The 20,942-nt window shown below is 49.7% G+C and overlaps 1 protein-coding gene across 9 annotated transcripts in view; it reads right to left on the bottom strand.

Annotated features, from left to right (window-relative positions):
• Nucleotides 1–523: 523 nt before the first annotated feature.
• Nucleotides 524–20,942, bottom strand: part of KTN1 (kinectin 1) — a 109,044-nt gene continuing 88,625 nt past the window's right edge. For 7 of the 9 annotated variants that reach the window (XM_044437261.1, XM_044437268.1, XM_044437262.1 and 4 more), the window contains 11 exons: nt 19,263–19,352; nt 15,989–16,069; nt 13,777–13,866; nt 13,585–13,677; nt 9,378–9,449; nt 8,381–8,464; nt 8,078–8,161; nt 6,520–6,603; nt 4,851–4,943; nt 2,962–3,085; nt 524–1,067 (listed from right to left, as the gene is read on the bottom strand). In XM_044437261.1, coding sequence (XP_044293196.1) covers nt 1,063–1,067; nt 2,962–3,085; nt 4,851–4,943; nt 6,520–6,603; nt 8,078–8,161; nt 8,381–8,464; nt 9,378–9,449; nt 13,585–13,677; nt 13,777–13,866; nt 15,989–16,069; nt 19,263–19,352 — 900 coding nt within the window. In that variant the 3' untranslated portion in view covers nt 524–1,062. The remainder of the gene's footprint in view (nt 1,068–2,961; nt 3,086–4,850; nt 4,944–6,519; nt 6,604–8,077; nt 8,162–8,380; nt 8,465–9,377; nt 9,450–13,584; nt 13,678–13,776; nt 13,867–15,988; nt 16,070–19,262; nt 19,353–20,942) is intronic. The other 2 variants (XM_044437267.1, XM_044437269.1) reach the window with 1 other exon arrangement.

The raw sequence follows: 20,942 nt of genomic DNA, 5'->3' as shown, positions 1-20,942 counted from the left end.
GGTGCAACTTTGGAGACACTGCTTTGGGCTGAATGTCCCCTTTTGTCTCCCTTCATTCTATAGTGCACTAGAATAAAGCTGGTTTTGGCTCTAAGTCTCGACTCAGGCTCTGTTTGGCTTCGGGTCTGGGGACCCCTGGAGTTTGCCCCAGCTGTTGACTGGCACAGTCCGGTCACAGTTTTTATTAACAGATTATTGGGAGAGGGGTCCAAAACCCAAACATTCCAATGTAATGTTTAAGCATGGACGGCTGGCCACCAACTGAGATGGCCTGCCCAGGAGACACTTGGCAAGGAGGGCTGCCTCGTCCCGATGGTTCTGTGCAGGCCCAGAGACATCCGAATGGCCTCTCACCCTGTTTCCAGGCTCCATGGAGCGCTGGGCCAGAGAAGGCTGCACTCTGGTCCCCCAGAGATCTCACACTACCATTTAACTAAGTCCCACTGGAAGTGCATTCACGGAGCTTGGCAGAAAGCTCCCATCTTCCTTTAGGAAATCCTGCAGCACGCACACAACAGTAGCATTTGAGTGATAAGCATCCCTTTATTTGCCGACACCAGTACAAAAACTGATTACAATAGCAACCAAAAAAGGGGGGGAGAGAGGAGGAGGAGGAGGAGGAGTGTTTACTTGAAGGTGGAAATCAGAGGCTGTAACTCCCCCAAATGTTCCTAAGTAAAACAGCACAGACCGTCAGTATTAAAATGTTATTGTTCGCTGCTGCTGTTACCAGGTCAGGTGTGTGTGTCTGAACAAGTTTCACTGAGCATAGCAAAGATAAAAGGTTACACGTTTACTGTAGCTCCAGGAATGTAAAGCTCTAATTATCCAAACTGGTTTTTTTAATTATTTATTATAAAACTAGAACTCTGGAGGTGTCTGCAGAGTCTTCTTCTTCATCATCTTGTTTAAATCAGTAGTCTAACAAGGAGTAGGAAAGACAAAACTCTGTTCAGTGTGTGGCGAAGTAGAAAGGGCGAACACATAAATAAGGCTTTCATTTGGCAAAATATAAAATACAGTGCCTTCTGCTACCCCCAAATAAACGATCTCCCCATGATTTCATTCTGCAAATGAGAAAAAACAAAACAAAAAACAAAGATAAGCTCAGAAGGTGGGAGAAGAAAACTGCCGCAAAATACTTTTCTTAATACAGATAGAAAGGGAGACATTACTTCAAAGGACTGGGTGTTAAACCATTTACTTTGGTAGGGAAGAAAGTGGGAGGGGGTAAAAGGCCAGCTGTTTTTAACATTGTAGAAATCTAGATTTTTTTTTAAAAAAAGCTGCCCACTCCCCCATTCCAGAATTCATCATGGGCAGCTATCTTAAATCATCTTAAAGTATTAAAACTGGGGGGAGGGGGGGATGCCAAGTCCAAATTCAAAACCCCCTGAATTCCCACAGTTAATGCTCAGTTCAAAATCTGCATTTCAACATTTCCTTCTGCAGAGATGCCCAACTGCATTTTGTATCTTTTCAAGAGCAAAATATACACACAGTGTGAAAATCCAGAAACCGTTAGGAACAGAAATTTCCATTCCAAAGTTTGACTTTATAAATGCAACTTTGAAAATAGGACTTCCATAACCCAAACAGGCTGTCTCTCCTCTGAACTGATGGTGGTTCTCTAGAAACAACTGGCCAAGCCCAAAATTCTAGGCATGTTCCCTCTGGAATAAGACAGGAAGTGGTTGCCCCCAGTTGAGAGGTGCCCACCTTGGTTCATGCCATGGCCTTGGCAAACACAACAGAAGGGGCATGAAAAGAGGACTCCACCCCACAATGCAGAGGGAAGCAGCCCATTTCCCAAGAACGAGGGATGGGAGAACAAGTTACCTTCAAATTCACGGACGTTCTCCCTTTCCCACTTTCCTGCCTCACTCCCAAATGCAAGCATCGTTTTTCCTCAAACAAGGAAAGTGCTCACTTCAAAACATGCCCTTTTCCAAGCACGCACTCCAGTGGTACAGGGCACAAGCATCTTTGGAAGTGGCCATGAGCAATTTTGAACATGGGCACAAGCTTGGAAATTTGCAAATGTTCCCCAAGGGTTGTAGTCCTGCTCACTTTGGCATTTGGGATTTCTTGTATAGCACTACCTGGACCAGTGAACAATTTAACCCAGGAGAAGTGCTCCTTTCCGACCAAGAAAGCAATCTGTTCAGACCCAAAACTTGGGGCCACTTCAGACTGATTTCTCCATGTGGGAGAATGTGGAAGCAAAGCAGGGGTGAGGAACAGAGCCATCCTGGATTCACACAGCATCCCAGGACACTTCCCGGGGCTGCAGGACGTCGAGGGGCATCTTCCTGCTGAAGCCCCTTCCTTTGACCAACCCCTCCCGCTCTCTGTTCTGCTTGCATGCAGAAGCACGGAGCCAGGTCGAAATTGTCGCACAGAGCAGTCTCCCCGCACAGAGACGGGGAGGTTGGCAGGTGGCTGCACAGGTGCCTGGCCTGGCCTGGCCTGGCCAGTCATGCCGCCTTCCCTCAGTGGGCAAAGTGAGGGAGCGAAGTTGCAGATGCCGTCTTGAGGCTCCAGCTTAGTCCTGGGTCAGCTTTGTGCTCCTGTTCCCAGGCTGGGGAAGGCCCAGGGGAAGAAAAGCGCCCCTAGCTGCTCCCGCAACCCTAGGGGCCTGGCCTCAGGTCTTTGGGGGCTGGAGGGGATGGACATGCTCCCCACCCGCCTGGTAGAGGCCAGAAGTGGTGCAGTGGACTGTACCACTTCAGACTGCCGAAGTAGAGGAGTGAGGGGCAGGAACATTCCCCAAAGGACAAGATAAAATCTGCAGCGAAGATCGGGACAGGCTGTTCGGGAACCGTTCTTCTTGAGGTGCTGCTTCCACCAACACACAACTCGGGTGTTCTCGGCTGCAGGCCGAAGGTGGCTCGCTCCACCTGCGTGAAGCCCAGGCTGTGCCCCCGAAGGGCAGCTGGCCACTCCCCCCGGCTTTCCTACCTAGTAACTGGTAGTGCTCTTTTCCCTTCGCGAGCATTTGGTTGACTGATGCAAGCAGCTCCTTGAGGTGGGCGACCTCCTGGCTCAGACTCACGGCGACATGGAGGCCTTTATCGGGCTCTGCCTGAAATGGGAGGGGAGACAACGGTCCGTGAACAACAAGACGGCAGGAGCACAGAAAGAACTGGGCGGCCTCCACTAGCTTCCACCTTGATTAACTGCCATGGGCAAAGCAGAGAAGAGCTTCTGCTGAAAATGAGGGACAGCGGCCCTGGGGTGACTGAGCTCGCCAAATTCTCTGAACTTCACTTAGGAACTTGGATCAGCTCACTCCCCATTTTTTGTTCGCAATGTTTTGGATAGTTTCAACAGGAAAATGTACCCGCTTGTGTGTCTTTTTTCTAAGTGCTTATCTTCCCTTGACCACAAGCATGGAAAGGCAAGCTTTTTAAAAAATGCAGGTTTCAAAGTACAGATTATCAAAACATAAGCATTTCCGAGCACAACTGCAAGTCTGGGAACATGCAGACATTTTTCAAAAGAATGTACTTGTGTTTGGGGCTTGCAAAAGAGGCACGTGCCAATGATTTCCAAACAGGAACCAATGCTTAGCAAGTCCTACCAAAACCTGACTGGCTTGGGAGGAAATTTCCAGCCTGCCATTTGCTGGCAGGACAAGGTGACCCACGGCCCCTGGACAGCTCTTTTTCAATCAGTTTTTCACAAGAGAAAGACTTCAGGTTTGCAAGATTTCTTTTTCACTAAAATGCCAAGATCCAGAAGTCAGAGCCTGATGCAAAAGACAGAATGAATCAATTCTGAGCCCAGGAATTTGCCTTGGATAACCGAAGTGGATGAACCTTGCCGTACTTATGCACAAACCCCACTCTAGATTCTTCCAAATTTTCTTTATTTCAGGACAATTTGCAGAGGAGGGTGGGGGGGGGTCATTTTGCTCCTGTTACGTCTTTTGTTACACTGGGAGTTAATAAGCTGCATTTGATAGTTCACATTAAAGAGGCATATTTTTTCAAGCATAATCACCGGTTTAGGATTGTGTGGCTAATTTGTGTAAAGAAAAAAAAATGATGATAGGTGGCAATGATTTACTGAGATCTATTTTCTGCCCACCCATGAAGAAGAGGCATAAGCCACCAACCCAAGAGGGGCTTCCGGGCGCTACTTGGCTGCCACCAAGGGAGCCTCTCCTGCGATCTGCCCTGCTCGGACCTCAACCACCGGGCTGTCCAAACATGACAAGGTTCCAGTGGGGGAAGCCATCCTCCCCTGCAAGGCCTCGACGAGGTGCCGGCATTCCTGGGGGCTCCCATGGGGGGGGGGGGGGGCTCCCAGCACTACCGACCAGACGCCATCCTGGGCACCAGTGGATCTTCCACGGCTTGGAAAAAGAGGCAAGAAGCCCTTGGGAAGCAAGGCAGGTGGTGCTGTCTTCTGGGTCACTCCATACAGTGCCAGGGCTGAGACCGTGCCGTGGTGGGACCGGCGGCTGCGGGGCTGCAAGTTCCGCCCAAGCGACGTGGGGCGCCTCCCCGCCCCAGGCCTTGCCACGTCCTGCTCAGCTGCCCACGGGCCTTGAGGGCTTCCCTGCCCCACGGTCCTGAGCCGGTGGTGTCCACAGCTCACCGGCTCAGAACCAGGAGGCCGCACAGGGCCAGGGCAGCCTCCTCCTCCCCAGATCTGTCCCGTCCCTTTTTCAAGCCGTGAGGCCCCAGCCACAACTTGTGGGAGTGACCTGCATCACCTAATGAGGGGCTCTGCAAGCGCCATGCTCATTGCCTGTACACCGTTCGTGTGCAGGTAACGGATTCTGGCAAGACCCGTGCCGTACAGCACGCAGCATTTCATTCGCAGGCCCAGCTGCCACTCACCGTCTGCGAAGAGACGTCACTGTTCTCTATCACGTTCGTGACCCCGGTCGCTTTGCTTATTTCCCTTTCTAGAGTCACCAGCGATTCCTGGGCCTTAATGGAAAAACAGTGACAGATTAAAATGCTTTGCTGTTTCTTGAATTAAAGTCGGACACATCATGGTGGACTACAGGAGGGACAACCAGAAGATTCCAAGTGTGGGGAGAAAGACAGAACCCCCACGATTTTTTAAAGGGAGGCTCATCACGCTCAGCTTAACTCTAGGGGGACATCCAAAAAGAGGTGTGTTGTGTGTGCTCATGCACAGCACGGGGCTGCTTGAGATGGGAGGAAGGGGCTGGGTACCACTCCCTCGCAAGCGTCCCAGCGGCTGAGAAGCCAACTTGAGACCTGTCAGTCTCTCTCAGCAGAGTCCCTTCTTTCCCAACCTTCAAGTCCATTCTGGTTCCATCCACATTTTGGGATTTTTTTAAATGAAAAAAATATAACTTTCTACACATTTCCACATTTCCACAACTTGCTCGTGCAAATGTATGGAGAGTGTATGTGTGTGTGGGGGGGGGGTTGTGTGGGTACTCTTGCATATCTTTCAAATGCACTCATCTTGTCAATGGCAAGTCTTTCCTTTCACAGAATGCATCGTAAGTGCAAAATGCAGGCATTTCCAACTCTAACCTGCATCTGTTTCCGTGCCTGGGGTCTGGGAGGTGCAGATCACTTACCCCTCACCACCAAAAAACCAGCATCCCTCAATGGGGCAGTTTCTCATCCATGCCCACACAGAGGCTGCGGGCCCAGAGAAGCAAGCACAGAGCTTGACCCAGCCTTTTCCTGAAACCTTCCCAGGACTACATCTGCCATCATCCTACAGATGACATGATGAGAGCTGCAGTCCTTCACACCTGAGGTCACTAGGTGGGGGAAGGCTGAGTTAACCCACATGAGGCAAGCTTTGAGGGGCTTTCTCTCATTTAGAAACCACCGTGCTGTCCAGCAAAATGCCGCCAGGGGAAGGTATCAAACTCCTGCTTGCGACAAAATCACAAGCAGGACAAAATCAGGACCCAGGAACAACGGGGATCAGTGGGAGGCGAAAAAGGCCTTTGCCTGCAGCTGGTAAAGCAAAGGATGGGTGCCGGTGAGGCTTCCTGGGCAGAATGCTCATCCAGCCTGGCTGCGTAACGGAAACACACTTTCTCTGGTCCGTTCTGCCCAATTTCTGAAGGAGATGATGGCACAGAAGCTCAAGAGAAAAGCACAGTATCTTGCAATGGGAGATGGCAACCCTTCGGGCACCAGATCACAAGGGCGTTAAACATGAGGACCTGCCACTTGGATTAGCTTAGGGAAAAAACCAGCAGCCAGGGAGGCTGCTGAGAGACCAGGTGAAGGGCGTTTCCTGTTGCCAGTCCCCTGTTCGCCACCTGGAAGGGACAGGTTGAGCTGAGTTTTCCGAATAGCCTCTGAGGGGCAGCCCCACATAAAACACACCGGAGCAGTCTAGCGTGGAGGGTGGCCAAGGGCAGGTAGTTGTGACCTGGGGCTGTCTGGGGGGCTCCGCTGGCAGAGCAATCTAACCTCAACAATTTCTCAGATGGTCCTTTAAGGTGGAACGGAAGGCCCTCCCCGGGCGGACAAATCTCAACAGCCCATGGCTGCAGTTCCTTACCTTCGGCAAGCAACTGGCCAGATTCTTCCGCTCCATTTGATCGCTTTTGAGTTTGGATAGCGTCTCGTTCAACTGGGTTTTCAACTGTAAGAGATAAGACAAGGCCATGTGGATACATCCTTCCTGGGATGCATCAGTGCAGAGCTGGGGGAAGGAAGATACAAGTACGAGTTCACACGCACAGAGGAGATTAGTCGACAAGTACTACAGAGAGGATCAGAGGTTCCATCAGCGACAGGGGTGAAAGGGGATGCCGACCAGGGATTAGGATCTGTGTGGTGCCTGATGCACTTGGGGCCCAGTGTCTCACCAGCATTATCAGTGAATTTGCTCACGGCTTTTCACAAACATGCCTCTATTCCACTGATCACTGGCATTCAGCTTCTGCTCTACTATACAGCAAGCAGACCAAAGCCGTCGACCATCTGGCATTATCCTCCCAAGGACTGGGCAGGCTATCCCTTTCAGAAACCCCAGAAAGGTTGCTGGCACTTCTAGTATATCCGTTCTGTTCCTACAGGTCCAGTACTGCTTTGTTCTTTCCAAATCAGTGGCTCTAAATTTGGGTTCCTTTGGGTTCCTTCCCCAAAACTGAGCACCTTAGTCAGTTTCAGAGTTCTTCCACAGTGCTATCATACACAAATTTCTACATCTGAGGGCACATGGCACCAGTGCCACATTTTCCCAATAAGAATGATGGAGTGGAGCTGCATTTCTCCGTTCAAAATGAACTTAAACTTCCCCCAAGGGGTCTCAAGCTTTTGCTCTTGATTCCAGAAGACTCACTAAGACCATGCTGCAAGCGACATAAATAAAACCTGTTTCCTTAATGCTGAACTATGTGAAAGCCAATCCAGGCAGCTTCCAGAAGTAGCAGCTCCAGACTGTTCAGCTAAGGAAAGGGCTGGTTGGGCTGGTCTGTATTTTCTGCCCAGTCAAGGAGCAGTGGTTTTTATGACCAGAAGGAGTTCCAGCCTTAGCCGAGCTTTCTGAGCTCATGACAAGTGAGTCTGTTGTTCTTTCCTTCTTCCTTGCCTCCAGGGAAGGTTACACCAACGTTAATCTAGCTTAAGCCCCATTCATTCCACTAGGCCTACTTTATGTAGCAACAAGCTTGGGTACACCACCGAAGGACTGACCCTCAACCTGTGGAAGCTGCACTATGCAACTTCAATTCCAAAATGGCACCCTTCGGCTGCTGGACTTCCTTCCAGAGGAACACCCACTCAGAAGAAGCCTCACCCAAGCCCTCTACTAGTTTAGGGCCTCATCCAGATCAAAGGGCACTCCAACACCTGTAGCCAAGGGCCACTTCTTCTGCGTTATGTGAGTACAGGTTTTCAAATTCGCACGCTTTTGGAATATGAAGGCTTTACAACAAGGAAGATGAGACAAAAACAGAGGCTTAAGCGCCTGTCAGGTAGTTATGAGGAGGCGAGAGAAAGGCTTTGAAAGTGGTCGCAGTGGACAAAGGCTGAGCCCAAGAGGTTAGCAGACAGAGGATTTGGAAAGGGTTCTCCACTTTGGAATATTGCTCAGTGGAGGCCAAGCCTCTTACCAAATTTAACTCTTCGTTCTGCCTTACTGCTTCAGAATATGAATCATCAAGTTTTTTCTGCAATTCAGTCAAGAGATCTTTGAGCTGAAATGAAGTTGGTCAAAAGGCTTTAGGATGCATCTCCTTTCATCCCCCCATTTCCCCGCTGCTTCTGCTCAGTGGTCCTGACACCACAAGCAAAGAAACCTCCCATGCCGCTGCAGAGCAAGCATTTCATTCTTGGGCCAACCAAATTCATGCTTGGGTAGGTGAGGGAAGGAGGGGGGGACAGAAGGGAGGGGAGAAAAATGGAAGGTGGTTTACCTCTCGGACTTCTGAAACGTATGTTGATCGCTCGATTTCTGCTTTCTCCAGCTCACGTTCCAAGTGCTCTCGCTCCTTTTTAAGCTACAAAAGAAACAAAACATTCTGCTGCCATTTGCTTTGCTTTCAGACAGTTTTACTTGTTCTCTTCAGGCTAAGAAGCTGACCATCTACTGCTAAACATAAGTAGTCAATTTTCCCCTAGTTTCATTGACACCTGGAATACTAGCGAAAAATGCTACCTCTTGATTTGTGTAAAATCTGATCCAGTTTTTAAGGTGGGCACAACACAGGGAAAATCAATACTGGCAACTAAGGATTAGGCAGCTGACTGTTCCTATTGCAGTGGTTGTGTTTAAAAATGGTTGCTGCTTCATCCATGGCTTACAGATTGTGCCAGATCCAGACAGATCTTGGCTTGATATCCTGGCTAACAGGGTGCCCTTAAATCCATCTCCCAGTTCAGGCATCATAGCAATTGCACAGAATCAAAGAAAAATAGAACTGGAAGAGGCCAGGAGGCCGTTGGGTCCAACCCCCTGCTCAGTGCAGGACTCCCAGTTAAACCATCCCTCCCAGATGGCTGTCCAGACACTTTTTGAATGTCTCCAGTGAGGGAGAGCCCACAAGCACCCCAGGAAATAGGTCCCATTGTGGTACTGCTCTGACAGTCAGGAAATTCTTCCTGGTGCCTCATCTAAATCTGGTGTCTTTTAGCTTAAGACTGTTATTCCATGTCCTGCAATCCGGAATGAATGAGATCTTGTCCTTTCTCTTGGTGACAGCCTCTGAGGTACTTGGGAGTGATCTCAAGTCCTCCCTCAGTCTCCTCTTCCCTTCACCAAAGCCAGCAGCCGGAGGAGGGGGAAAGGAGGGTCTTCGCGGGCTCATTCCTGGTCTGATAAGCTCGGGTATCTCAAACTGGGCCGTTCTACCTTCATAGTAAATTTGGAATGAAGATAAATCTTATGCAGGGATGAAACAAAATGGAACATACAGCATCAACTTCCTTGATTTCTTCCTTTAATCTTTCTATTTCCTGTTCCAAAGGAGTGACTGTTGAGCGCATCTGCAATTAGATAAATCAAGAACACTCTTGTCATTCAAACATTGAGAACTGCTATCCGTCAAAGCTTTAAAAGCCTACTGGGTGTGGCTGCTTGCACTGGTCTGCTTTCTCCGGCATCACTCGGCTTCAGACTGCTCAGAGAACGTGCTGTCACTGCAATTCGAATTCACTGGTTTTGTTCTTACTGTAAACGAACTTAGATCGCTTACTTAATGAAAGAGCACTGTGCTGAATCTACCACCATCCCTTTCATTGGATGACGCGCAGTTCTAGGCTGGTATTCCATGCTAGTCCTAAATAGAGGAGACCCACTGAAACGAGTAGGCCTTAAGTTAGTCTCATGCAATTTGACGAGAGCCACTGGAAGCTCTCCCTTACACTGCGAGAGAAGTTTCTCCACCCACTCCCTCCGAATCGTGGGTTGTTTAAAGCCTCCCTCATGCTGCCCTGTCCCAGTTAGTCATCTTTGGTCTAGATCAGGATGGACAGACATCAGCCTTGTCAGATTCACTCTGAGTTTTTACTAGAACCCCAAGAGACACTGACCAGAGCCAGGTGCAAAAGACTCGCTCAGAGTGAAACGGCAGAGCCACCGAATATACTCATCCGCTCTCAGGGTCTGGGTCTGTGCAGCAGCACAGCCCCCTCCAGAGGCCTGCCATCTGGCTCCCCGAGCGAGTCCTTGCAAGGCGGGGATCAGGCCTGTGGGTGCACGCAGAGACTACTGCCGGAACAGCCAGAGGAACGAGCGGGAAGCCCTGGGAGGGGCACCGAAAGGATGCTCAGTCCTCCTGCCCTCGCCACAGCTAGCACACCGTGATCCCTGCCCTCGACCAGGCCCCGCCTCCTGCTCACTCCCGACTCTTCCCGTGCTGGGAACTGGTTCACCTGCCTCATCTGATCCCCCTTTCCCTCTGCCCTGCTCCGCCTTGCTGGTATCTGACTCCGGCTTGTATCTGGACTTCGTCTCCAGGCCTGCTATTCCACTAACACCTCCATTCCAGTCCAGCATCCGGTCCTGGTGTCCTAGCCATAAGCAGCTGCTGCCAACATCCCGGGATGGACCCCTAGTTACACGAAGCCTTGCTTTTCATCCCTCCCACTTGGGTGGGAAAAATCATTTCACTGCTGCTATTTTTATACGACTGAGAGTTGGAAATGCTGGCTGATGTACGGCCAGTCACCCAGCAATCTCCCAGTAGTTCCCTTCTGCCTCCCTAGCCTAGACATTAAAGCACTGCAGATCTTACTCATATGGAAGACAGTCCAGCCTCTTGAGCCACCCACGGAAGATTTTTTGTTTTTAAACTGCAGAAGATTTTTGGGGAGGAATGTTTGGCCTTAATGACCTAAAAGGCCACTGTCAATGTGAAAGCTGCACCAGCTTCTCGGCAACAGAGCAAACTTCCTTTGTCTAAATGGGAGAGATGGCTCCTCTCCATATATTAGGAACCACTAAGCCCAGATCAGTTACCTCTGCAAAGGATGGTAACAAAGCAGCAGATGGTCTTTGCAAGTTAACTCTGGAGCACTGCTGGCCTCTTTTTGGAGGGGGCGGTCCCCCGTAAGCCCTCTCTGTTTGCATTAAGCAGGCTCCAGTAAGCACTTGCTGCACACATAATCCAAAATCACCTTTCGGAGATTAGTTTATATTGATGAAGGCAAGGAACACCACCGAAATTCCGCATTAAAGAATCTACATAACTGAACTTCTGGTACTGCTTTAGGCCATTTTTATATCCAGGCACAGATCTGCCAGTTCGTACGTATATTGCTCGAAAAGGTTCACTTATTTCTCCAGCAGGGTGTTCGCAAGAGGCGCGACAGCTACTGCTTGCAGCAACGCCCCGTTGCTCGTTGAAAATATGACGTTGCTCAAGCCAGGCCGTTGGTGCCTCCTCTAACCAGGAGTCAGCCTCCAAAGCCTCACCGGAGGACTTCTCCAGTCCTGCAAACTGGAACCTGTTGTACTGAGATGCCAGGGCCCGAACTTGGAACATGTCACAGACAAGAGGTGCTTTCTAAGTCAGGGCTGCTGAACCGCTTTTGGGTGAGGCCTGAATCTAAATGCGAAGACGCTTCTGGGGGCCACCATCCAGAGGAGGGTGAAGCCAAAGGCAAAAAGCACAGGGTCAAAATTCCAAAATCAGATGTGGGTTAACTATTCTTACCACCTGGAAAAGCCACCAAGGCACAGCTGTTAGGGGGCTGGACTGGAACTCAAGAGGTGGCAGGCGCCACTGTGCCAGGAAGGAGGGGAATGTCGAACCTTCCTTGCTCCATCACATCTACATGCGGGAACACGCCCAGAAGGGTGCCGATGGCTGTTCTGAGGATTATCTATTTATTTGTAAAATTTGTATGCCATCCAATTACTTGCGTCTCTGGACGGCTTACAACATAAGTAAATTCACCCACTCTGGCTGCAAGTTAATAAAATACAACAATAAAATACAATATTAAAACGTATCAAAATACTGATTAAATGAAACGGTCTTAACCTGGTGCCAGAAAACATACAGCGATGGTGCCAGGCAGACCTCTCTGGGGAGAGCATTCCACAGTCAAGTACAAGGCAGCAGCTGTGCTGAATGCAAGGAAAGGAGGTTCTGCTCCAACATAAATGCTCCTCGCCTGACACACCCTCAGGGCCAGGAGTGCCTCCTTCCTAAGCGACGCTCCCGGTTCCCAATTTCTGTAGGGGAATTAGCAGCGTCGCCCCTCCTAAGAAACCCGGTGGCGGTCCTTCCGCAGACACAAAGCTCACTGACTGGATTCCAGGAGTGCGACAAGCCGCCTTCCCATCTCTACCTTCGCGGGCCTGTTGTGCTGTGCAGCTCTGCCATGGCTACTCTGGGGTGATTCACAGGCCTGCTCTTGACTCAAGAGACACCTCAACAGTCTTGGACTTGTAGGATTTAGTGGCCGTCCCACATTGTCAGAACCTGGGGGACACAGCAAGCATCAGGGGAGCTCGACCCAGGGGAGAGCTGCTGGACAAGAGCAGAAGAAAACCAAGCCAAGTGCCAAAAGGATCAACGGAGTCGCACTCCCTGTCCGCTCTTGGTCAAGGGCAGCCAAGGAAGTTCTGCTCCAAAACAGGACCTGAGCCTTGGCTGGAATCATGCCCCTATCGGTCTGTCTCTGTATGTTTTACTGAGCATCAACATGGAACTTGGACGACCCCTTTTTGAACCATGCTCTCAACCAAAGGACTGCTCCACACAGCTGTCCAAACTATGCCGCTGAAGGGAAGAAAGTGTGGATTTTTGTGTGGAGAAGGCTGTGGGCCCTGCTCTGTTCCAGAATCCAGAACGAGACCCTGAGCTCCAGTTCTGTGTCTTCTGCATTAGGCTCCAACTGGTGGCCCTCAGGTTCTAGGTGCAAGCTAGGTAGTTCTTGCAACTCTAAGTCTGCCCCTGGGTCCAGTATACCCGAAAGAGTATAAAGACTCTGGGGGAGCAAACGAAGGTGCCTCACACTGGATGACCTTCTCGGCCCGTCAAGCCGAGAATTGCATGCTTTGAGCAGGAGCTCTTCTGCAGGATCATGCGCACCGAGAAGCCCCTTCCCACCCTGTGCTGCCTGGTCCTCCAAAGCAGAGAGGCCACAGACTTCACCTGAGACCTCCTGCATGCAGAGCAGGTGCTCTGCCTCCTTCCCTCACAAAGGAGCTCTGAAAGATTGGGGACCTTCTAATAGCCTTCTCTTCCATCACTGCAGAGCAAACAGTGCCTCTCCATGAAGGTCCTCAAGTTACGCAGCCAATGGTCTAATCAAAGCTGATCGGGCCTTGTCCTCTTAAAGGATCATTTCTTTGAAGAAGCCTCTCTGTTTGACATCCCTACGTGTTTTGTCTGCATATTTTATTTTCTGCCTATATCCTCCTCCAGCTAGGGGTGTTGTCTGAGGTTTTAAATGGCACCTTCTTGTTTTTGTTCTCCACCTTTTGGATTGTTCCATCAAGACGTGGGACATCCATTTTCTAAATAGATAAAAGAACACAGCACGGAGCTGTAAGAAGATGCCTGTTGTTCATAGCTGAAGTCTAACCAGAGTGTTGCAGTAGCTACAAAGGGTTTAATGGGGAGAAAAATTAGTGCGAAGCTCCGAGAACTGGATCTTCCAAAAATACCTGTTGGAGTTCTCTCTGCAGTTCTTCGATTTTTATTTTCCATTTGCTCTCTTCCTCTTCCACACTCCTCTGTAGCCGCTGTAAGATTCCCTCCTAGTGACACAGAATTCCAGTTATTTCGATGCTCACGGGAGGAAGAGGCAGGCGCAAATGCCACTGGGGAGAGCCAGAAAGTAGAAGGATTCTCCTCACCGTCTCTGCAAGGACCACTTTGTACTTCTCGCACTCCTGCTGCAACATGATATGCAACTCGTCTGCCTCCTTCAACTTCTGCTCCATGGCCTGTTGAGACAGAAAGATTGCACGGGCGTGAGGCACCAGCCAGCAGCGCAACGCCTATGGTTTGCTCTGGTCAAACTGCCTATGGCTGCAAGTTAGAACGCTTCCAACGCAGAAGAGCTTCCCTTCGGGCAGGCTGGCTGAATCTTTCAGCTCAAGGAGCAATTCCATTAGGAGAAAGCTTTCAGGGACCACGCTCTTGGTGAGAGCAGGGAACAGTAACAGTCACAAAACTTAACTTAAATCTCTGACTACTGGCAATTTGGTCTGAGGGGAGGCACAAACACCTTAAGAATAGTGAAAAGCCCACACCAACCATTGGTGACCAGGGGAAAGGAGAAGCGGCCATCTGGCAAATTCTGGACGGCTGGATTTGGTTCTTGGAGCCCTAAGTCCACAGGACTGGAACTAGCCCTCCCTTTCCCTGTACATAGATATAATTTGCAAGGCTATTTAGCTGTTCCCTCTTTCTCTTTTTCACCGTGTGTCTGTGTCTAACCTGGCATTGTCTAATCTGACTTTCTTTTTCTGGTTTTAAACCAGCTCTTCTGTCTTTCTAAGAATCTGGATGGCCATGGGATTTGAGTACAGTATACGTTCAAAAGATGTTTTCAAAGGAAAAAGGCGTACACAGGTTTCATCCAGAAATCCGTATCTGTTGCTTAAAATTAAAGAACCTTTGGAAGATCAGCAACACCTCTGGAGTGACCAGCATGATGAGCACTGGGCCCACAAACCAGAACTTGCACGTAAACATGATCAAATGCACTCAGGTGCCACAATTCAGAGAAACCCTTTTATTCCCCCACTGAAACTTCTCAACTTCGGCTGGGGGATCCCCATCACAATCCAAGCTGCACATATTCTAGTAATCGGAATTCAAGATGTGCCTCCCAGGCCAAACAACCCTATGGAGACAGAGCTGCTGCTGATTTGATGTGCATTTGAGTAAACTGAGTTGTATTGAAGAGTTTCATTTTCCTGTCAACGGGACAAGAGTTTAGAGGAAGACGGAGTTCACGTGCAGCATTACTCTCTACAGCCCGTGGCAAAACCAGCTCTGTGCCTTCAGCCTCAGGCCCTGGCGTGTCTGCCGCTATGCAGGAGCGATCTCCTGCTTCTGTGGAGCCTGCAACCCATAAAGGTGAGACTGCGAAGGCGCCGCTGCATTTTGCAGCGTGGATTTTTTCAGAACCTTTGTTTTGTGGTGGGCAGGTCAGGGAGACATCTGTGCCCCCTGCTGGCTACACCAACTTGTCCCTTCTGGGCCAACAAAAACACAAAACAAAATCGTGCTCGGTAAAGGTTTCCCCTTGACATGAAGTCCAGTCATGCCTGACTCCAGGGGGCGGTGCTCATCTCCGTTTCCTAGCCGAGGGAGCCAGTGTTTGTCCACAGACAGTCTCCGTGGGCATGTGGCCGGCATGACTAAACACCGAGGTGCACGGAACGCTGTTACCTTCCCACCGAAGTGGCACCTTTTCATCTCCTTGCATTTGCATGCTTTCGAACTGCAAGGTTGGCAGGAGCTGGGGCGGAGCAACGGGAACTCACTCGGTTTTGCAGATTCAAACTGGCGACCTTTCGATCAACCAGCCCAGCAGCACAGCGGTTTAAACCACTGCGCCACCTGCAATATCGTGCTCGGTACAGGGTACTAAAAGGGTCAAAATTAGCTTGTCTGCAAGGTAATTTCAAGCCTTTCATGATCTGTAGTAGCCCCAGGGCACTAAAGGGTCAAAAGAGAGTCAGTGGTAGCTTTGGGTTTTTAACATGTTTTCCCTTTGCAAAAATAGTTCCTCATATAAAAGGGTTTAAAATAGCAATTGTTCAATACAATAAAGTCACACTGAGTTTGCTTTTGGGGAACCTTAAATGAGATCCAGTTCTTCACCCACAGGAAAACAGCTTTTTTTGCAAATCTGCAAATCCACCAAAGCGTCAAAGCTAAAGATGCTCTTAAACTAAGCCTGCGAGTTCCCCATTAGAAGCCAAATTTAACCCTCTGCATCTCACATATTTTGAGACAGTTCCCAAGTTCAGAAGAATTGCCTTCTCCCTGTCATCAGCGATGGAGGAATGCTGGCATTTAAAAAGAATATAAAACATACCCGTGCATACTGACCTTAACTTCCCCCAGTCGAGAGACTTCTTTCGTATGCTCCCTCATTGCCTTTTCAAACCCACGCATCCACTCACTGTGGTTCTATGCAAGAAAAAAGCATTAAACCAAAGAGGTTTTGCTAATATTAGAAAAACGAGAAGCACAGCTACCGAGAGGTGGCAGGACGACTGCCAGCAAGGGTCCTAAAACAGTAGGACCTGAACATCATGCACTGCCAGCCTGTCCAGCGAGACATAACATAAAAACAGAGGACCCAATTTCTGGGACAGGGACGGTAGAAATGATCCTGTGATAACCTCACAGTTCACTTGTATGCATTTTAAGTTATATACCGTATTTTTCGCTCTATAAGACGCGCCTGACCATAAGACACACCTAGTTTTTAGAGGAGGAAAACACGAAAAAAAATATTCTGAATCAAATGGGCACATCATCACAGGCACATTCCCCATCACTTCCCCATGGGCTGCACATCTGACAGACTTACTGCACAAACACACTCGCTCTATAAGACGCACAGACATTTCCCCTTACTTCTGAGGGGGGAAAAGTGCGTCTTATAGAGCAAAAAATACGGTACTCCTAAGACCTGCTACAGGTCCTGTCTTCTAGAAAGTTATTTACCAGGAGAAGGGCCTTCCCCAGAACTGTGGAATTCACTCCTCAACCCAGGGACTGAGAAAACAATCTGGCTGCTCAACTGTCTGCCAAGTAAACCATGGGTTAAATAAAACACAGGTGAGCATTATATGCAAACCAGGTTTCTGCATTCTCTTTCCCAGTGACTTTTGAAGGAGAGTAAAAGGAGATTATTTTGGATCTGCCAGGCATTTGGAAATTAGTTTAAGGTATTTGCTGTAGCTTTGAATTATTGCTCTACACCACACAAAATATTACTTATTTTATAATGAATTTTAAACATTTTTAAAATGTATATAACATCTTGTCATGCTGTATTTCAAGGTTTACATTTAAAGAAATTCAGGGCTTGAAATGTGAACACCAGCACTTCGAATTGGGCCCAGACACCAACTGGCTGAAAGGGGACTGGCGTGATGCGCTCTCATGGGCCAGTCCCCATTAAGAGCTGCGCTGCTCTGCTCTCAAAAAACCGATGCTGCCGGGCCATTTTCAAAGGCAGCCCCATGCAGAGTGCGCCAGGGCATGGATAGCTGCGGCCAGACTCTGTCTGTCCAGAAAGGGTTGTAGCTGCTCAACCAGCGTAATGCTGAGAGAAGGTGCTTCGCGCCACTGAGTCCACCTGCAGCTCACGTGACAATTCAAGGTCTAGGAACACACTCTAACTATGAGCCTTATTCTTTAGGGCGAGTGCTACCCCACCCTGGGCAGGTAGAGTATCTCCCAGACGGACAGATGACTGACCACCAACAGCACTTGCACCTTGTCTGGACTGAGCTTCAGCTTACTGGCTCTCAGCCAGCCCATCACTGAGTCCAATCACTGATTTAGAATGGCTGCTGCCTCACCTGGGTTTGATGAAAAGGAGAGGGAGAGCTGAGTGTCGTCTGCGTATTGGTGACATTTCAGTCCGTATCTCCAGATAGCCTCCCCCAGCAGTTTCATGTAGATGTTAAAGAGCTTGTGGGACAGAATAAAGCCTTCCGGCACCACATGGCAAAACTGCCAGGGCGCAGAGCAACAATCCCCCAGCATCGCCTTCTGGAATCGATCAGCCAGGCAGGAGTGGAGCCACTGCGAAGCAGTTCCACCTACTCCTTAGCCAGCTTATCCAGAAGGACACCATAGGCGATAGCATCAAAAGCCACTGAGAGGTCCAGGAGTATCAACAGGGTCACACTCTCTCTCTCTCTCTCCTGGCAACGGTCATCCCATGGGGTGACCAAGGCAGTTTCCATTCCAAAACCAGGCCTGAAACCCAACTGAAATGGATCAAGGTGGTCCGCTTCATCCCAGAGTGCCTGGAGCTGTTTGGCCACCACCCGCTCAAACACCTTGCCCAGGAAGGGGATGTTAGCAAGTGGCCTGTAATTATTCACATCCACCGAGTCCAGGCTAGGCTTTTTAAGGAGTGCTTTGATCACAGCCTCCTTCAAAGGGCCTGGCACCACTCCTTTTGCAGACTCCTGGATCCAGGTGTGAAGCCCTTCCTTAGTTCTTCCAATAAGCCAGGATGGGCAAGGTGGTGGTCATATGTACCAAGAACATGCAGGTGGTAGGACAAGGATGGCCAAGCACCTTAGCAGCACGATAATATACTAAGGATTTTATAGTGACATAAAATAGAAAATAACTGGTTAAAGGGGTGTTTAGAAATGTTGTGAAAAAATCCAGTAAGAAATGTGTGCTCAAGGCCAAGGCAAGACTCCACTGAAAATCAGGGACGCCGGAACACTCTGCCCCAAGGCACAGGCGTGGACAGCGCCCGAGATGTCAGTGCGGTTTGCTGCCAGCACAGGGGAGCTGGGAGGGTGGGCGTGCGAGGCTGCAGGCCCAGCGGTGTGACTGCTGGGCAGCGGCCCTGGTGAAAGGGACAGGCAGGCGAGCAGCTAGATCACCGCATGTGCTGCTTTCAGCTCCTAGGAACAAGCAGTGGGTGGGACACAGAAGTCACCTTGCGGGTCACGCTGCTCCAGCAGGCGCTCCCCCTTCCGCTTGTCAGACTCAAATGCCAGGAGGCGAAAAGAGCTGGAAACACCAGCAGGGATTTGTCCGCCTACGCATTGATTTTACACTGCCACGCAGACAGTGTAAAATGCAGACAGGGTGTTTGCGTTTTTAAAATTAAGTGATAGCTTTGTGCCTGATGGAGGGATGTTCATTCACTGCTTAGACCAAAGGCCATTAAGCCAGACATTTAAGGCACCATGTTGGGTTTCTCTCAGGGAAACCAGAATCACCAAGCATGTCGGGGACTGGAGGTGGCAAGCCCTGCTCATCCAGGGACAGAACAGGTGAACGTTTGTGAATTCTAACTCAGCACCCGAACCGTCTGTGAAGTGGGAGCCACAGCCTGCGGCCATCCACCACCAGCAACCATCAGACCCTGCCCAAGACAGCCCTTACGAGTGCAGAGAGGTAGAGAAAGGTGCTGGAGCAACAGCTCTGACGACTAGGCACAGGACCCGCAGTTAGAACCAGCCCATCTTTGAGCACTCAAAATTGCTAGGCCAGAGAAACCATGGACGCAGGGCAGCATTGCTGGGAGTGCCTGGGCACCCACGGAAACATGGCCTGGCTTGGAAACGAAGCCCAGCTGGCCGCCGGATAAACACAGCGCTGCGGAGCATCTTACCAAGCTTGAAGGAAGAGACACGACTGGGAACAATTTCTGCAAGACTCCTCTCATCTCCGCCTCCGCAACCTCCACGGACTGCTGCCTCTCCTAGATCGAGAAAGGGAAAGGGAAAGAGGAAGAGTAAATGCAAAGACTCTCCAGTCGGCCAGATCAGCCTCGGCCTAAAAGCTCCCACGTTTAACAAACTGGTTCTGAGGCAGAAAACACTTCCACCTGGCTCCTCTGCATTTGTAGCACAGACCTGCTTCAGGGCATTGCATTGCATTACATGCGATGGTTTTAAGCGGTTTTCATGATAAGCATCCTTTTAGTTGGTTATTTTCTTGCCTTCGCTGGACTTTTAGGATGACTTAATGTTTGCATGGTGGGGTTAAGGGTGCACAGAAACCTTCCACAATGGCAACAGCTATTGGGCGGTACAGAAATGAAATAAACTGAAGTGCAGAGAGTTGCTCTTTACTTTTAAAAGCAAAGGGGTAGCCCCCAAACAGGTGCCAAGAGGGCATTTTCGTCCACTGGCCAACTTCTTTCCTTAAAAACTTCCCCTCAGGTGAACATACGAGCACAAGGAAAGCCCTGCTGGATCAGGCCAAGGGCCCATTTAATTAAGCATTTTGTTCCCACAGCGGTGAACCACATGCCCAGTGGGAACCTCACAAGAGCCCTCCTGCCGATGCACACGGACGTGTCACAGGAGGTGGCCTGCAGCCATCAGGACTAGCTAGCCAACAGCTGTCCCTTCTCTAGCAAAAAAAAACTTCCACCAGAGTTTTTCCTTGGCACCTTTCTGAGGGTCACCTGGTGCTGCTTTCTTCTTTTGCTCCTCCTGCCTTTTCAAGGCATCTAGAGTTTTCCCCAGTGAGTATATACCCTGAGAAATAATGCAACTCAAGATGTATACCTAGGTCTTAAAACAGGCCTAGATTAGGCCAAGGAAGCAACGGGGCTGGAGCTTTAGAAAGACTCAAACCATGGTGAACCAAATGCAAAATTTGAACCGCCCTATTTAGGGGGCAATTTAGCTCGTAAGAAAATGGTTTTTGCTGGGGGAAGCTGGCATCAAAGTGAGGTTTATGTTTATGCGCCTGCCATTTCATCTCCCCCCTAACTATGGATGAAGGCACTGCAACTGTCAAATGGAAAACTCATGCGGCAAGAAACCACCCAAGTATCACATTCAAACATGATGAGAACATCAAATTGAAAGAATCCGGGCAGAGCTAAGGCTGGTTCGTAAGTGCTCATGCTCCACTCCTTGCGTGGCTCTCAGCTGAATGTGAGAGTCAGCCCACCACAAAAGGACCACCTTTGAGATGGTACCACTCTACTGTTGCCAAGTTGTGGACGTGCCTGTATGAACCAGCCGTAAGCTTTTTGAGATGCATCCCAGATGTGGTCGTGCCTCGTGACCCTTGAAGGGGAGGCGTATCTTGGAGGGGATTCCGTCATTGTGGCTGCCCCCCCCCCAGCCATTCCCCCAAGGAGAGCACAAAAACTGCAGGGAACCACGCTGATCCCGATCAGCACCCGGGTCTAGCAGTTTCCCTCTCTTGCATAAGCCGAACTTTTATAAAGCTCACAGGCTTTCTTGTCTGTTCAAGACCAAGCCACCCCAAAACACCTTGCACTGCAGGAAGAACCCCTTGTTGTTACTGATTTCACACCCAGCCCAGCTTC

Source organism: Varanus komodoensis, unplaced genomic scaffold, assembly GCF_004798865.1.
Source record: "Varanus komodoensis strain SLA01 unplaced genomic scaffold, ASM479886v1 scaffold3, whole genome shotgun sequence".
NCBI lineage: Eukaryota > Metazoa > Chordata > Lepidosauria > Squamata > Varanidae > Varanus > Varanus komodoensis.
This window is presented reverse-complemented; position numbering and strand designations above follow the sequence as displayed.